At 42.0% G+C, this 19,701-nt stretch overlaps 1 protein-coding gene across 2 annotated transcripts in view; it reads right to left on the bottom strand.

The window, feature by feature from the left end:
- LOC126106876 (persulfide dioxygenase ETHE1, mitochondrial) overlaps nucleotides 1–19,701 on the bottom strand; it is a 54,683-nt gene that overhangs the window by 22,535 nt on the left and 12,447 nt on the right. For both annotated transcript variants that reach the window (XM_049913276.1, XM_049913275.1), the window contains 3 exons: nucleotides 14,884–15,069; nucleotides 13,504–13,686; nucleotides 2,297–2,413 (listed from right to left, as the gene is read on the bottom strand). In XM_049913276.1, the coding sequence (XP_049769233.1) occupies nucleotides 2,297–2,413; nucleotides 13,504–13,686; nucleotides 14,884–15,069 (486 nt within the window). The remainder of the gene's footprint in view (nucleotides 1–2,296; nucleotides 2,414–13,503; nucleotides 13,687–14,883; nucleotides 15,070–19,701) is intronic.

The following is a 19,701-nucleotide window of genomic DNA, read 5'->3' as shown; positions in this document are numbered from 1 at the left end:
ATGAGATACATACATATTACTACAACACTCACAGCGCCAGATTCTACAGTGGGTGATCGAGGTCAGGATCTCGATAGACCGTCAGCCCCAGGCGCAGGCGAGCAGGGGCTAGGTGCAAGATGGGTCATCTAGTGCATGAAGCTGCTAATGAATCATCATTTATAAATTAGCATTTATTGTTCCAAAGTACACAGTTGTTTTAATTAATTGTTGTCAGCAGGAACAGCGGGCAGAACTCATCACACCAGAATGTGCTCACATTCGCACGTACTAAACCATCTCAGTCACTGCAGCAATGGAGACGAGGATTAGTGCTCGGCAACGTTGAGGGTCACTGGCCACAGCTTGGCCAATGTTGTCCGAGCAACCTCGGGCACTAATGGTTTGGGGAAGTGGATAACCATAGTGCTCTCATTGACATCGTGCACGACACCCCGACAGGCACTCACTGGTTCTGCACAGAGCACGTGAAGTCGGGCTGAGGCAAGCTGTGGCTTCCGACAGAAGCATAGCGTGCAACATCGAAGTATTCCCACAGGAACTGAAGGCAGGTGGTGCCCACGGCATGCCACCTGTGATGATGAATGTTGACCATTCTTTGGACTGGTCGGTAAAGCCACTTTAAGGCCTGTCAGTTGATGTCGCTCACAGCTCTCCGTCAAGCTCGACTCGAACGGCGGCACTGACGCTTGCAGTGGCAACGCCATCAGCCAAGAGTTTCTGTTCCGCCAGAGACTGGAGACAGTATTGACGAGCAGTAGATAAATTAACATAGGAGCAGCCTGCAGGCTGGTCAGTTGCAAAGTCATATTTCCACTGGAACGGGAGTAATATTTATACCGGATGGCCCTGTACTTTACCACTTTGTGGCAGCCGTGACCACCTGACCTACCTTTTCTGTCTAGCCAGCTTCTCTGGTCACCCCAAGTTTCTGCTAAATGGATGTGTACTTCACCTTTCAAAAGCAGCAGCAGATGCAGTTTTGCAGAGTCAGTATACTGAACAGTTATTCTTGCATCCAAATTACGCCTCCACTCTGGATGGTCAACACAATGGCGGCATCCTTCTCTTCGTGTGATTTCGTTCTGCTGCATCGGTGCTTTGGACATCCAGCTCTTACAGTGTGTAGCAATAATTTCTGCTGCAATATGCAACGTCAGCAGTTCTTTCTTGTTGGCATTCCAGTCAGCTGCTGCGTACTGAGCTGCTTTGCTTGTCTCTTATGTTACTAGGGAAAGACTCCAAAATTTTACTCAATACATAAAGCCTATTAATCTGTGGCACTTAATTAGTAGCAGTGATACTGAGAAACAGCTGAAATCGCTAGAACTGAACAAAGCTCCAGGGCCCGACGGAATTCCTATCGGATACTATACAGTGTTGATGGGTAAGTTTGCCCCTCTTTCAGCCAAACATACTATGGATGCATTGAAGAAAAAGCCACCCCAGTGGCTGGAAGAAGGCAGAGGTCTCACCTGTCTACCAGAACAGTAGCAAAAATCATCTAAAAAATTACTACTCAATGTCACTTATGTCTGTCTGTTGTAGAATCTTAGATCAATTTTGAGCTCAAATGTAATGAGGTATCTCTAACAGTGTGACCTCCTCTGTCTCAATCAGATTCCAAAAACACCGACTGCACAAAACTCTACTCTTGCTTCTCTCACATGAAATCCTGAAAGCCACCCATCAAGGCATTCAGGTAGATGCAGTATTTCTTGACTTCTGGAAAGCATTTGTCTCAGTACCACACATACAGTTATTATCAAAACTATGATGATATGAGGCAGTGAACAAAATTTATAACTGGTCTGAGGATTTTGTGGTTGGGAGGACTTAGTGTGTGATCTCGGATGGGTGATCATCGACACATGTAGATGTAGTATCCTATGATAATACCAATTAGTCACATCTGGAATCAGTCAGCTCATACAAATACCTTGGGGTAACAGTTTGTGAAGATGTGACATGGAACAATGGAACAATCACATAGGCTCTGTCACAGGTAAAGCAGGTGGCAAACTATGGGGTTCATTAGTAAACTGGAAAAACGCTAAGCGTCTACAAAAAGTTTTGGGGGAGGGTGGGGGGAACACTTATGTGACCCATCCTAGAATACTGCTGACCCATCCTAGAATACTGCTCAAGTGTGTGGGACCCGTACCAAATAGGATTAACACAGAATATAGAACGTACACAAAAAGGGCAGCACGAATGGTCATGTCCACTGGTTCTTAATCTCAGCTTACTCAGTGGCTTTAGGCATCTACATTCTAAAATTGTGTTATGTACATACCAATTTGTCTTGGGTACGCCAGGTTCAGATTGTTCATGATCTCCACAAACTCTTTCTCACTTTTTGACAAGCGGGGATTAAATTTCTTTTCTTCTCCTACAGTAGATGCAGTCTGACCTGAAATACAAATGAATTTTGAATTCACAACTATATTAGTGCTTATCAAAAAGGTAGTGTGTATCTGTGGCTGTGACTGTGAGTGTGTGTGTGTGTGTGTGTGTGTGTGTGTGTGTGTGTGTGTGTGTGTGTGTCTTGAAATTTAATAGAAGCAACATTCTACAAGACAATTTTGATAATGTCTGACACGCAAAACAATCAATCACATGTCCTCCTTCCCAACGGATGACGGTAGAATAAATATGAAAGTATTTGGTGATGAACAGAGGTTGAATAAATGCCATAAATGACACATTCATTGACACATACACTTGAGGTATGTGCTAAAAAATACAAGGACAGAGGGGAGATCGATATCACTACATGTTCTTACCAACAAATGATACATGCAACCGAAAGTTATTTATGTAATATGAGAATAATAACTTCAAAATCTCTAAAAATTGAATAATCAAAATTAGAAGCTTTGCCAAATTTTGTTTGATTCAGTTGATATAGCATGTTGAGGATAACTGTACAGATATTGCCCCCTTGGCTTGATATTTTTTTATTTTGCACACAGTGAGCTATATCAAGGGACGATGCACATCTTCGGCACCTAACAGCAATTGTGGTGGCTCTGTGAAAGGAAATACCAGGCCAGCCATGGGAAAAAGCAGGTATGGATTGCCACAAGAAGTGCAGACTTTCCAAGAATTGTTACGTTATGTTATAAGAGAAGGAAGATTAATTAATACTACTCTTGTACACAGAAGAATAAACATAGTTGTTTACTGTGGTCGATTTATGTAACGGGGAAGAAAATGTATACCTGAATGACTTATAACTAGTACGGAAAATTATTTATAAAGAAATGAGGCGTAAAAGAAATATAATCAATTATCACAGATTTGGAGTAGTAATCCAAGAGAATGACAGTCACAGAACAGTCGACAAATAATACTACACTGGAAGGAATAAGCTAAGACCACACACGCAGTTTGTCCCAAAGCACAAAATTCATCAGCATTCAATGTTTATGATTTACCCAGTTGTATGATGTAAACAAAATTAATAACTGCAGTGGTGCAAGAGAGGATGGGGAAAGGACATGCATTAGGTGAATGCTATTAAGAAGAGGCCACAGAAGAAGAAAATATCATCTGTGAAACATATGCTTGAGGCAGATAAGTGGTGCATGACTGGCACAATAAATGTTAAAATTACCAGACTGAGTGTCAATGTTGACTGAACACATGCAATGTCCACATATGCACTATGGAATCCACTAGTTGCATACAACATCCATGCAATCAAATGTCCCAACTTCATTTTGGCATTCTGCTTAGAAAACTTGAAATGCATATTTCTGGGCAAGATAAGGTTATGTGTTCTACAGCAGTTTCTAGTAATAACACTTCCTTAGCTGGTAATCTATCACACATATCAGTGTCAGAGAAAGTAATTTCATGATTGATAACAAAACATTTCTTTGTGAGTAAATTACATATGATGGAAAAGGTCAGATGTGTTTTAATACCTTCATTGCAAAATGAAATTGTTACACAGCAGTGTTTTCTGATGGAGAAAAAAGAATGAGTAGTATAAAATAACATCATTTGTAATCTATATGCTACTAGCCATACCTATCCACACTTTACTGTGGTTCAGTCTGCTTAAATGGAAGAGAAAGAAAATAGAAAGCACATGTTTGTAATACACATGGGAATTGGATATACATCCTAACAAACTGAAATCACACAAATTTTCTCAGTTCATTAGACTTGAGATCCATCAGTTTCTCTAATCAGTAGTTTGCTCCCATATTTTTCTCAGAGCGATATTCCACAGTAGTTTTCCAAAATAAACATGCAATGCTCTAAGGATTTCAGCCTGTTTTTAATTGTTGATGCATGCTGTGGTTTTCAGAATGTAAAGTACTCCCGTGTTTTGTAACCAGGTTGATCACATTTGGCTGCCAGTCAAACATTAAATAAGATTATCAGCAATGACAGGAATTAATGTGCTTTGACACTTGTCTTCCATTTTTGACAAAACAGGCAAGTCTTCATTCTTTGTCAAAAGCACCAAGCGCGCACACACACACACACACACACACACACACACACACACACACACACACACACACACACATAAAGAGAGAGAGAGAGAGAGAGAGAGAGAGAGAGAGAGAGAGAGATAGGCATATTTTGGATGTATCATTGAGAAACCACACAAAACCTAAATCTGTATGGCTAGGCAGTGATTTGAACGTTCATCCTTCCAAACGAGTATCCAGTGCCTCACAACCATGCTACCTCGCTCAGTATCAGTAAAAGTGAATGGGAACTGGGCGTGGTGCCAAATGAAATAGAATATGTTCTGGCTGGAGGATAAAACACGCACATAAACACAAAGAAAACTATGATAATAGCGTGCATTAAGGTGGACAAGCTGGGTGGATACATGTTCAATTTTGATAAGACACTTGGAAGAGATGAATGAATTTTACAATACACTGATGAGACAAAACATTACGACCATTGCCCATCATCAGATCAAATGCTGTCTATTAGCAATGCAGACACGTGTCATGATAAGAAAATATATAAGTGCAGCAGAGATGAACTAGGAATTATTTTAGCACTGATATAACCCACAAATGGGGAAATCCACTGACATAAATGACTGTAATGAAAGGGCAGATTGTTACAGCCTTGTGCCCGGGAACTGAAATATCAGGAATGGCAAAGCCAGTTGGCTGTTTGTGTGCGACTGTCTGGAGTTTCTAAGGAAAGTGGTGAAGAATAGTGAAGCTACGAATTGGCAACAAATTGCCCGAGTTCCTCGCATCATAACTGGACATGGAGGTTTGAAGCCAACACTCTCTGTAAAGCAGGATAGGTATCGATCTGTGGCAGATCTGATGACAAGAATACAATGTTGGTACACAAACAAGTGTTTCAGAGCACAGTATTTAGCACGCACTGTCAAACACGGGGCTCACAGCAGATGACCCGTACGTGTTCCCATGTCGACATGACAAAGTCACCAATTACGATTGCAGTGGGTATGGCACCAATGAGATTTGACTGTGCATCAACGGAAATGTGTCACTCAATCAGATGAAACACACCCCTCGTTACAGCACGTAGACAGTCGTATTCAGAGACGCCGTCATCCGAGGGAAAGGCTGCTTGAAACTTGCGCTGTGCCAGGAATGTAGGCTGATGGAGCAGTATTATGTTATGGGGAACATTCACTCCGGCTCCCATGGGACCTGTCGTAGAACTCAAAATCACAATGACAGCTGCAGACTGTGCGAATATTATAGGGGGCATTTGCTTCCCATCAAATACGATGTCTTTCCCGACATCGATGGCATCTTCCAGCAGGATAACTGCTCATGTCACAAGCCCAGAATTGTACTATGAGCATGATAGTGAACTTTTATTCATGTCTTTATCACAAAAGTTGCTCTTCTGAACCCTAAGGAACATATCTGGGAAGCTATCTGGTGCCAGCTCTGCACCCACAAACCACTGGCCAGTAATCTAACGAAACTGAGTGACAAGTGCACAGATATCTGAGCTCACAAACCTCCGGAGATCTACAAAGGATTTTTTGAATCCGTGCCATGCAGAATCACTGCTTTCTTGCATTCCAGAGCTGGACCGACACACTATTAAGCTAGTGGCTGTAATGCTTCGGTTCACCAGTGTAGATAGAGGTAGAATACACTGCACGTATGCACAAGCACCCATATGGAAACTTTATCCTGGATGACATCATTGTGCCCACACTGCAGCTGCTCAATTGGAGTGAGAGGTTGTGACAGAACTAATGTGCGAAGGGGGGGGGGGGGGGGGAGGAGGGGTGCTGGTACATGAGGAGTGGGAGGGAGGATCTGGGAAGTGTAGCTAAGTGGCTGATGGCTGGGGGAGGGGGGGCAGCAGGTGCACTGGATGGGAATGATGTGACACTGGTGAACTCACTCTGATTATGCGCAGATGGAGCTGCACACGACACACTGTGTTGTGGAGAGGTGGACTGGGAGAGGGAGAGACAACACAGAAAGGGGAGACTGCAGGTAAGAGTGTCTGGCTGCAAGATGAGTGAAGTTAGGGTCCTGGACGAGGCAGTTGTGGGGCAGGAGCTACCGGAGATCCAGGCCAGGAAGATTACAACTGCCTATCGACAACTCGGAACCTATATTATTTGGCGAGTAGTTATCTCTACTCCCTAAATTATTTATATTCCACTGAGTTGTTCTTGTTTCTACATAAATTTGATAAAAAGGCTTAGAAGCAAGGATCACATAAGGCAAAAGGGTTTTCTATAAATAGAACAAGCTGCTAATCCAAAAACATAAACTTTAGGAACAGAAACAACTCATGAAAAGCTATCTTTGGAGAACCACTCTACTTGGTTGTGAAATACAGCCAGTGTGGAAAACAGAAATTAAACTATAAGGGGCAGGCAAATGAAAACGAGGCGTATGGAAAAAAGTAAACTGTTTAATATTTCCAAAGTAATCAGCATAACTGTTAATAAGTTTATCCCACTGTGAGATGGAAAAATGTTTGCACTGCCTTCAGAACCAGGATTGTACCCATGTGTGCACCTCTTTGTCCAAAGCCTTTAGTATCTTTCTTCAGGGGGTTCAAAAATATGGATATCACATCGGGTGAGATTGGGACTGTACGGAGGATGCGTAACAGCTTCCCAGCAGAACTTCTACAGCGTTGTCAAAACAACCTCAGCAACATGTGGGCTCATCCACATGTTACCATGACTGTTTTAACTATGCTGCTGAGTTTTGCTGGGAATCCCTTACACGTCCTCCACACATTCCAAATCTCTCCTCATGCGATTTTCATACTTTTAGAGCCCTGAAGAAAGACTTTGTGGCCATCAATTTGCTTTGGACTAAGAGGTACACACCTTGGGTACCACGGTTATGCAAAATATTTTTAGCAGAAATTCAATGTTTTTTTATATTTATAATATAACTAACAATTTTTCACAATACTCTCCATGAGCACTTCTACATTTTTCCGTCCTTTGAAATCACTTCAAAAGTACCTCAGTCCTAACTTCTTTGGGGAAGCTGCTTGGATCACTGTTGTATGTTGTGATAGTCCCTTTGCTGCCCACAAATTCTTTTCTTCGTGTTTGGGAACAGGAGTCATACAAACTTTTCCCTTCTCCACCAAGTCCACTACTCTGGAAGTCCTGAGTGCTGAGGCATGGTTGTGGTGCAAGAGGAGGTGACCCTCTTCGACTTTAGGTGCTGTGACCTTCATGTGGTAATGACTTTCGGCAGACATTCAGTCACATACCACTCGTCAGTGACTGTGTGACTTACGTCAAAGGTCACAGAGGTGAGATGACCCATCTTGGTGAAGAAAGTGGCCACCAGTGGCTTTACAGAGCTCCTACTTCTCCGAACTTTTGTGGGTGGTTCCTTACCACAAAAGCAACATAGTGAAGATTGCCACTTACCTTCAGGGTCATAATGGTACACCAATGTTTTGTAACCTGTGACAATACTGTAAGTGTCTTTGAGCCACCCTTTGTCAAATTTTTCAAGCGTAAAGTAATACCAACCCATTCTTCTGTGTTTTGGGTCTTCTGCCAGGTAATGTCACACCCAACAGGCACATCTTTTGGTTAGACCTAAATGATCATAAATAATAGTCTTGTGTCACAGTCATCGAATATTTAAGGTCCCTTCAATGTCACAAAATGTGAGATGATCATTTTCGATAATTTTCCTCACAGTATCAGTGTTTTCTTGGATCACTGCCACTGCTGGATGACTGTGACAGGGTTCATCTTCAAACAACTGCAACAGATATTCCTGACCCTTGGAAAACTCACATTACCAATTTACAATGGTGGCATTAGAAGAGGTAGAGTCAGCAAAAACAGGTACCAGAGAATAGTGGCATTTTTCTGCAGTTAACTTCTTTCTGTAGTCATAATAAATCATTGCACTGCAATCACGGAGCAACAGATCCATCTCACACTGTGTCAGATTCAGCACTGCTTGTGTCTTCGCTTACCATTCACAGTATGTTTTGAAATCCAGTGGTGGGGGAACTGGTGCCCACACACTCCAAGGTTGAGATACAATGCTCTTTCAAACTGAAACAATCCCATTGACATCAGACTTCCTGTTTGAGAGAGGCCAAAAACTTTCTGCACAGCCCTCATATAATCATAGTTTCACAGGCAACTGGAAACATTTTTCTATAAAGGCACTGACCGTCTTGTCTCATAGCAGAATAAATACTGTTATTGAAATAATAAACAGTTTACTTTTTCCGTCTGTCTTGTTTTCGTTTGACTGCTCCTTACCATAGAAACCCCTGTAGAGGAGGCTGCTGAAGACTGGACGGATGACTGAGTAAGGAATGAAGATGGCCTACAATAAGTCAAGCTGGAGGGAAAAAAACTGTAACTAAGAACACCATCAACTAGAGGAGATAGATAGGAACATTAATATGACTTAATATGACACATGTCACTGATAACATCTGTAGTCGACAAAATAGTGGAAGGAATATATCAGGCCACTGGTGATGTAGGATACAGCAGTTATGCGGAAATGAAAAGGATAGCTGACAAGCAAAAGGGCTGGGGAACTGCATCATAAAGACCTTATGATTGATGACTGAACCAACAATGTGATATTCCAATCACAATTGAAACCAATTGTATTGAAGTTTTATTGCAGCTGGGGTTCTGCTTTCCACATTGACACCATCCCTCAATTGGTAATTGGCTCTCACTATAAACATGGAAAAAATGGTCAAATATAAGTCTATGAAAGAAAAAATGAACCACAAAACTACCACCAAATCTCTCAGCTCCTTCATCATCACCATCACCACCACCACCACCACCACCACCATCATTGTCACTGTCATCATCATCATCATCTCCCAGGCTTTCCTCACCGCAACCACCCCACAGATCTTACAAACAAATCTCCTGGCTGTTGTCCACCTCTCACACTGACTAACACAATTCCCATTTCCAATAAACTCAGAAGTACACCTCCATCATGCTCCTCCCTAAACATCCAATACCACTGAGGCCTCAAATGTCTCAACACACCACTCTGCCATGGCTATCAATTTCTTATGTCAAGCCTTGAAATGAGATCCACTCTATACGATATCCTATAGACACTACCCACTGTCGCCTTCTGTTGGCCTTCTAACCTCCAAACGATGATGTCAAAATTGTGACATTCTCAAATTGTCATCCCTGCAGCAAATTGTCTCTTGGTGTGTTCACCACCACCATAAAACTAGTCCCATGTAATCCCTTTTCACCCGACTACAACTTACTCCAACCCCACCACTGGCACCCTCTCTCTCTCTCTCTCTCTTCCCCCCCCCCCCCCACCTCTCTCTCTCTCTCTCTCTCTCTCTCTCTCTCTCTCTCCCTCCTTCCCCTACCCTGCTGTGCTTCACACTACAGGTGGACCCCTGTCACTCTGGGGAGCAACCTGCCCTTCTTTTTAACCTTCCTCTATCTATTCCCCATCCTCCCCCTACCATCCAAGTAGGAACTATTACTTCTGAAAGCCAGAGAGATTGTCACTTTTACTTTTATGTGTCTATCACTAGTTCTTGGTGTGCTGGCGTAAGTTGTCACCAGCACACTCGGTCGGCAAAGAGGTTGCAAGAAGATCAATAACAGGCGCTTAATCAAGTGCGCCTATCAGGAGAGAGGCCAAGGACAGACTCACAAACAACGCGCTGCCAACACCCTCTCGACCACCAGTATTTAGATTGCTGCTGTGGGCCAGAGGGCCCAGTCAGTCACAGACAGTCAGCATAGTCACAGACAGAGCCAGTCAGAGTCTCAGTCAGTACATAGGGACCAGTGTAGTGTTAGTAGTGGCACTTGTACTTCACCAGCAGTGAGGCAAACATGGACTATTAGGGAAGAGCTTGTACTACAACACATGGACCAGCTTAAGATAAATAGATTCTTGTTCTTGTGAATAAAGAACCAGTTAATACATGTGTGCAGTTGTGTTATAGAAAGAGGATACTGGCCACCAAACAACATTCACTCCTTGCTTCCCATGGTACAAGACTCTACAATGGCAACGATGACACAAAACTAGGATCATTCAATGTTACGGGATCTAAATTTAAACAGTCCTCACTCGACCCTTTCCAATTTTGATGAAATCATTACAGGATGTATTTATGCACTCTGTATGAAGGCATACCAAATTACAGCTTGACAAGTAATATGGTGGGACCCTAGCCATGCACAGTTTTTTCCATACTGCAGCATACATGAATAAATCACAAAGATTGCTTTACTGTTGCTCATAACAAGAGGACTCCCACTCTGAAACTTCGTACATCTGCTCAACCTTTTGGGAACAACAGCCTGTTTGCTGAACAACATGTGCTCAGTGTATGGCAGATTTTCACAATTCACTCATGACTCTTGACATGACGAATTCGGTTCACATGTTAGCATCTTGTATCTTATGATTGAATGACTTTCTTGTGCTGATATTTTCCTCGTTTGCAGCCAGCCAGCTTGTTGTAAGGCTGTGCAAGTGGTGTCTTGACTGCCCAGTTAAGTGCTGAGTCATGCAAGATTAAAATAAACTCAAATAAATTGATCATTAGTTTTTTCTCTGATTTTCAAATGAGCTACTCTCAACAGTGTAGTTTAGATTTGATTTTTCCTCACACTGTTGAAACGATCTCATTTTGTTTGGTCATAAAGTTTGTTTCATTTTTCAGACAATCCACTTCAAAGATAATAATTTTCAAAATCATGCTTTGTCTGCTATTACGAGTAAAGAATGTGTGGACTTTTTGAATATGCACATTTCAAAACAATGTAAAATCTGTTAAAGCTGTTATTGCTTGTCTTTGATATTCTTAAAATAAAACTTAATTTGATCCACCTTAGACTTTTAGAAATGTTTCTCTCTTTATTTACATTGTTTCTTGGCTCTTTTGAAATTCACAACAATTTTCACCATCAACGAAGATGTAATGTTTTTCAAGTGAAAATATGCCGCGTTTTTACGTTTAACAGCTGAGAACAAAGTCTACTGGAAATTAGTATCAAACTGTAGCTTGATGGATGTTTATGGCAATAGTTCAAGGGAGTGCAGCATTGGTTTTGCAGGTAGTTCTACATGACATCTAGCAACATTTTATCATTCTTTCTGAGACACCAAAATCCTGCATTACTTCTTTTATAGTTCACCTTTGAGGTGATAACGTCAAAATCTTCAATATTGCTGATTGCTTTGACAACTACATCTTTTCGTTCAGTTCTTTAATCAATAGCCTACGTTCTAAGCATTCAGGACATGCCTTACTTTGCCAGGTGTTTGAAAATCTTTTGGATCAGTCTCCCCAGCAGCAGAAATGTTGTGTGCAGGCACTTTTTTTTTTAACCTCTGGCATCCCTAACTGACACCTGATGAAGGATCAGTGTGGATTATGAGGAATGTATTTCCTTTGTTTCATTTTATGACTATCTCGAATCCGACTCCTGTTGTAATTGTTTTTTAGCTGCAAATTGTCCTTGAAGCCTTCGTCATAGCTTTCAAATGGTTCAAATGGCTCTGAGCACTATGGGACTTAACTTCTGAGGTCATCAGCCCCTAGAACTTAGAACTACTTAAACCTAACTAACCTAAGGACATCACACACATCCATGCCCAAGGCAGGATTCGAACCTGCGACCATAGCGGTCGCACGGTTCCAGACTGTAGCACCTAGAACCGGCCGGCCATAGCTTTCAAATGATCCACTGTTGCAAAGTAACAACCCAGAATACCTTTTATACAGAATGGTGTTTCAGACAAAAAGGATTACAACAGAATTTCTGTAGAAGTTCATACTTTCCAAAAGCAACACTTTATGAAAGAAACATATTTGGGCAAGACATAATTCACTTCTTCGATGAAGTAATTGTTGCTTTTGTGCTAAAAATTCTTTTATTTCTTTGAGATCTTTTTGAGATGCAAATGTTGCCAGGTGACATGCAGAATTACCTGCAAAATGAATGCTGCAATGTACTGAAATTTTGTATTGAATATCCATCAAGCTGGGTGAATTTCCAAAATAGTGAGAAAGAGCCTAAATGAACAGATAAATTTCTGGAAAGTCACAGGCAGAGGTAATTAATTTTTATTTTGAGGGAAATAAAGCCAATCAGTGACAGCTCTAACAGATTTTACATCTTTCCAAATGTGCATATTTAAAAAGGTCAACACATTCTTTGCTTGTAATGGCAGTCAAGTATGATGTTCTTGAACTTCTTTATTGACTTTCAACTGGTTGTCATAAAAATAAAATAAGCTTTACCTGATCAAACAAAATGAGCTCTTTTCAGTGGTGCAAACAAAAATCGAATCTGAGATTTGAAGACCAGAAAAAATTTATGAATAGATATTTTGAATTAATTTTAATATCATGCTGGCTGGCTGCAAATGAGCAAAAAATCGCTATCAGAAAGTCATTCTATCATATAATAAAAGCTGCCAAAACATGATCAAAATTTGTCACGACAGGATTTCTGAGCAACTGTGATAAATCTGCTGGACGCTGAGCAATTTTCAGCAACTAGTTTGTCGTACCAAAAGAAGTTGAGGAAAATCACCAAGTTTCAGCATGAGAATGCCCTAAATCACGAGCAACAGTAAAGCAAACTTGGTGATTTATTCGTATCTGTCACAATAGGGAAAAACTGGCCACACTGTACTACATACCGAGCTGCAATCTGGTACAGTTTCATGTAAGGCCTAGATGTACATCCTGCAAAACTTTCATTAAAACTACACATTTCATCTCCTCATGCTAAGGAGTGGCCATCAACTACATTATGTTGCACAGCAGGCTTCACAACTGGATGCTCTAGATGACTAGTTGTTACCTACCATCACAAGCATATTTTATTTCATCTGGAATTTTCTGTCAAAGTATATTAAGAATTTTGTCAAAACTGGACAAATGTGTTATATCATGTAAATGGGTGCATCTTTAGATGAGTAAGATACTACTACAGCTTCACTGAAGTCTCTTATCATATGACATGTTCCTTACCTTTATAGTCATGAGCAGGGAAGATGCGGAACGTGTCTGGCAGGGTGAAGATCTGCGTGTGCACTGAGTGGTACAATGTATGGGGGTTACCCTCCTGGAAATCTGTCCGCCCACAACCGCGGATAAGGACAGCATCACCAGTAAACACGAGCCCTTGATCGTGGCTGACATATGTAACACACCCTGTAGAGAAAAAATTCATTTGTCAACCACTGTGTTCCATAGCTACAATTACAGATGTGGTATGAGTTGAGGTATACATTAACACTGAAAATAAACTGTTACAAATTGCATTAACAATTACCATTAAATTACTCCGAACTGCTGCTGTTTACTCAGACCACATTTTACGTAGAAAATTCAGCTGGTAACTGCCACTTTGAAAACAGCTCCTGTTGCATCAGTTTCGTTAAACAACTGGTTTTATCTCTTACTGCTTTCTTAATAATTAATACACATAATGGCATTTATCATAGAATAGCAGTTGTCTACGCTTGCAACAAGGCAGGTCTGTTTACAGAGAATATTGTTACTTATCATGCATTTTACCAAATCCTCAACTCTTCACTCCAGATGACAACATAATTCTTCTGAATTTTCTTGCCTTGTGTGTGATGGGAGCTTGTTGATGGCCTCTGAACAAGAATATATATCCCCACACAGAACATTACTCAGTGGCCAAAGTCTGCATGGAAATTATTTTTGTCTGGAAATTACAGTTCCCGCACTAGTATTAAGAAGTAAACATACTGTGCAGTAAATGTAAGAATTCTATATCTCTTAAGAGGCCTTTACAAGGTGTACAGCTGTCTACTATACAAAGTAGCCTCACTGCTCAATGCTGCTAAATGACTACTTTATCAATATGCCGATTCCATTTTAGTACCTTACACAGTTGGACTCTCAAAGAATTTTACATGTGATGATAATTTAGTATGTAACCATTAATGTTAATTTGTGGTACAAATATGTTACTTTTGTTTGCTTGAAACTGCAATATAACTATGTAAGACCTTCAATCACAGATTCACGAGATTACTGTAAGGGTACAAGCAGTTTATCATATGGCACTTCAAAGGTTTGTGAACTTAGCTTAAGCTCTGTAGCCCTTGTGGAAGCTGACAACTATATGCAAGGACACTGTGTTACTATGCTATGATCATGCTGTCTTGTGAACTTTACTTGCAAGTCATGGACACTAGATCAGAGTACTACACACAAAAACCATATTCTAATGCGTGCCTAGCTCAAGATTTAACATACATAATTGTTTCCACGAGCCAATTATCGGTTATTAATAAGAACACAGGATACATAATACAAAATAGAAAACAAAAATTGCAGTAGCATTTGACAACAAATGTTTCAAATTTTACCAACCATTTGTATGCCCTGGAGTCGGTCGGACTTCAAGTTTGTGCCTCCCAAATTCAACATTCTGGTACGGATCAACGAACACATCAGCCATTGCACCGCTAGCACGTGATATCAGACTACGAGAACCGGGCAGGAGTCTCTTTAGAAGGCCAGTTCCAGTTATATGGTCAGCATGTACATGTGTATTCACTGCAACAAAAGATGGAATTTCTTTGGTATGGCAAAACCAATTGGGGACAACAGTAGCTCAAAAACTTTATTTAGGCCTGTCTTCTTCTCTATGATTAACAGATGTCTCCTCATCCCGTCTTTGAATTTCTCAGATGAAAGGGCGCTAAATTAACAGGGAAGGATGAACAGAGGTGTGGGGCAGGTTATGCTGCAAAACACACACACACACACACACACACACACACACACACACAGTGTATACTAATCACACACTTTCACGTGGCCCCTACACCCATGTGGAAAGTGCTGGGAGTGATGTTTTTGACTGGCTTGTAGCGAATTGGCTGCTGGGACAAGTTCCACCACCTCATCCATGGGCAGCCATTTTACAGCTTACAAAAGAAAAATACATGTAATGTGTCAAGGTGTTGTAGAAGTGACATGAAAGTTGATGGTGAATTGTTATATGGACCAGGAAGTCTTTTCCCTCATTTTTCTGAATAATATTAATAATAATAATAATAATAATAATAATAATAACAACAACAAACCCTATATGTGACACTACAAATGAATAAACACTCCTTTCAGAATAGCTACTTACTGTTCCAGCACACAATACTGTTATGTATGTTAAGGTTGACGGCAACCATAAACATTCTGAAGCAGCATAAAACTGGCTGACTTTCACCAATAAGAGAGGGGTCAAATGAAACTGTGTGATTAGTAAAATACACTGTCTCTGTCAAGATGACAGTATTAACTCTTAAACTTTTTTGTTAATGCCTTGCTCCCTAGTTCCCAACCACTACCCACCTTAGTGGCCAAACAATAATGTAATCTGCAGCATTGCACAGTCAATAGTGAAGGTTGTCTTTTTCAGAAGTCACCCATACTTTGAAACAATAAGTACCATTACTGAGTGAGTCAACTATTGTAACTCAGACACACAACACAACCAAGAATGTTAGTACAACTATATTATACTGTGGCATGTATGCCACTCGCCATAACATACACTGAACTCAATAAGACAAAGCAAATGTATGCAAGAGTGTAGCTTTGCAGGGTTTAAATAGACCCTTGCCTGTGGCAGGCTCTATAAGTAGTTCACAGTATTGCTCTTTTGCAGTGCACTCTCTTGAGTGACAACACACAGCTAATGCGTGCACACTTCATTCCTCTTCTCTCAGAGAAGTGCTTGAATTTGTGAGATGTCCATGGCGTCTTCCACTGAGAGACCCTGACCGAGATGATATGTCGATACTGGAGCGTACGATCGGAAGAACTGTCGGTGCGGGCAGCATACTAGTCCGCCTTCTCGCGTCAACCCGTATGGTAGGATGGGTGACAATGGCACCAGCTCCGTGTCCACATCAGGTTCAGGGCCTGGTGCTGACGGAGCCCCCACAGTTGGTGGCTGAGGCAGAGGAGACGGCTCCGACATAGACAGCAGCTGCATCAGTACTGGCAGCAATAGTGGAAAAGCTGTGCCTGGTTCGTCCACTGGTGATGGGGGACCCCTCATATGTTGTGGCAAAGACCCAGCAGCATCAGGTGATCCGTCCAGTGGCACAGACTGGCAGGCGACATCGATGTCCCAGCTGGCATTGTCCAGCCATCTTTGCGCAGGCACAACTTGTTGTAATAACGTGCACAGAGGTCCTTCTCCATATAGACATCACAGAGAATCCATTTTGGGCGATGACCAAACCCTTGTGCCCAGATAACCACCCCAGGCTGGAAATGAGATGACGGCTACACGGGTCAGTATCCCTGGCCGGACCACAGGAGAATGCAGGAGCATCCCGGGATGATGCCCATGGAGTGTTTCAGTGAGGCTGTTGTCGCCGAAGGGTGTGAACCGATAGAAAGATAAAAACTGATCTGAGGTAACATTGGACTGGGACCGACTCATGTACTTGTTCATTTGTGTTCACCTTTCAGCCACACCACTGGACTACAGGTGGAAGGGTGGGGCAAAAATGTGACGAATGCCACTGGCATTGCAGCAGGAGGCAAACTACTGTGACACAAACTGAGGGCCATTATCAAAGACCAACCGTGTTGGAAGTCCTTTAATGGAAAAAAAAATTCAGTACGGCTGCCACATTGGCAGAGGCCACATTGATGTGCAATGGATAACATATAGGAATCGAGAAAATGCATCAATTACTATTAGCCAGTATACATTAAGGAAACAGCTGGCAAAATTGATGAGGAAATGGTCCCAGGCCTGCAAAGGTTGCAGCCAAGGAGGCAACACTGTCCTCAGGGCAGCTTGCTGTGATGCACACTGTGTCTGGACCAGCCAGAAGACAGGAAAGTATGTCAGAATTTGCACGTTTAGCCTGGAGCAGAAGTTGATCTAGTAGCTGTACCGAGGGAGGAACAGCACCCAACGTTGAAGGCAATGTGCCACTTTGTCTGGCAACAATGCTGAGAGGTTACAGCAAAAGTAACAGCTTGTGATCCATTATAAGATGGAATTTTGCACTATACAGGAAAACATAAAACTTCTGTCTTTATTTGTGAATATCTAGTCTGAGCTGAATTAAGCATCTTTGATGCTTATGCAACTGGCCAGTCAGAGCCATCAAGATATTTATGAGCTAAGACTGCCCCAGCCCATGCTGGGACGCTTATGTCGCTAACATTAAATGTTAACCCAGTTGGTAGGTTATGAGGCACAGATTGTAACACAGACTTCAGTTTGGAAAATGCCACTTCATGTGCCTGTGACCATTGGAAAGACGCCCCCTTGTGTAGTAAGGCATGTAACGGTTGTGTTACTGATACTGCCTCCAGCAAAAACTCACAATAATAACCACTATTACCTAAAAAGAAACTTGGAGTTCATTGACCGATGTAGGACATGGGAGAGTCACAATGGCAGAGACATTCTGACGAAGGGGTTTGATACCAGCACTAGACACCTTGAAGGCAGACAATAGAAGGCTGAAAGAAGTGGCACTTTTCCGAATTGCATTTTAACCTGGTGGCCAGTAACACCGAAAAGAGCATGCATAAGTTGTTGAGATGTTCGGCAGTGGAGGAGCTGGAGACCACAATATCATGAAAATAGTTTGCACAGCTTGGCACAGACCTTGTGAGTTGTCCGAGAAACCATTGAAAAATCGCTGGGGCACTGGCCATGCCAAATGGTAACCGCAAGTATCGATACAAGCCAAAAGGCATTTCAGCGACCAAGAGCAATTTAGAGTCAGCATCAACAGGAAGTGACATATATGCATCAGAGAGTTTGATCCTGGAAAAATACTGACCACCAGTGAGCTTAGCAAAAAGTTCCACAAGGCATGGCAAGGGATGTGTGTCAATGATAGACTGAGCATTGACAGAAACTTTGAAATCACTGCAAAGGTGTAACCGTCTAGCCCATTCGCCGGATGCAATCAGTTGGACGATCCTGCAGGCTGTGAAGTGGTCGAGCTCTGCCTCGATTTGGTCACGTAGTACCATTGGCACATGGTAACCCTGAAAGAAACTGGGTCTGGCTGAAAGTTTCATGCTGATGTGGATTCTGAAATTATTGGCACAACCCAAGCCCGCAGAAAACATGGTGGAAAATTCAGAGCATAATGAGTCGAGTTGTGTATAAGGCACTTGATCAGATACGAGATTAACTACTTCAGAAATATTAAACCCGTAAAGGTCAAAGGCATCCAAACCAGTGCATGCATTGTTCACCACCAGAAAAGTCAGTGGACGAACCACATATTTATATGTGACCGGGCCCGAGAAACTATCTAATATTGGAATGCTTTGGTTATTGTACGTGACAAATGTATGTGACACTGGCCCTAAAAGGGGAGAATCCAAGTCCATGTCGACTTGCATGTGCAAAACCTTCTGCTAAACCTTGACATCAATAAAAGCTTACTGGTTGCAATTCAGATTGCTGATACACAATTGACATCCATGTCACTGTCTGCAATAGGCTGTTGGAATTTTGCATTACAAACAGGAGCAATGTGCCCTGTTTTGTTGGACTGATGGCAAATAGCCCAACACTTGGGATAATCCGGCCTATCGTGAGTGACACAACACGACGGGCAAGAGGGAAGCATGGAGTGCTTGCGTTGTTCATTACTGGGCTTGCTGTACTTTGCTGTGGCCCTGGCTTCTGAAGTCACTTGGGCCAGCCACTGTGATGTTTTGCTTGCGCAAGGACCGCTGCCACCATGTTACAAACGTCAGGGGGAAGTGGGTTGAACTTCTGCAACCTGACACCATAATTCAATCTGAGTACCTACAAGCTGCAAAACCTCAAACAATTGTGCAATAGTCAGAGTGTTGGAGAGGGAGTGGTTTTCATATTGAAGGGCCTGCACATTAACCTCATGACTGGGGGCCAATCAAATGATTGCATCACAAACCATTTGGTCGGCATACAACTCCTTATACATATCAGTGACAAAGTGACGACGACAGCTTAAACGGTGAAGCTCAGCTGCCTAAGTCTTACAGAAATGTTCTGGTTTCTTGTGGCACCAACAGAACTCAACTTGGGTGGCAATGATATACATTCTCTCCCAGTAGTGCTTTGAAAGAAGGTTGCACATGTTATCAAAAAAGATAAGACCATTCCCGCAGGGGTGCTTGAGGGCAAAGAAGTTGATTCATGCGAGG

Source organism: Schistocerca cancellata, chromosome 10 (assembly GCF_023864275.1).
Source record: "Schistocerca cancellata isolate TAMUIC-IGC-003103 chromosome 10, iqSchCanc2.1, whole genome shotgun sequence".
In the NCBI taxonomy this organism is placed as follows: domain Eukaryota; kingdom Metazoa; phylum Arthropoda; class Insecta; order Orthoptera; family Acrididae; genus Schistocerca; species Schistocerca cancellata.
This window is presented reverse-complemented; position numbering and strand designations above follow the sequence as displayed.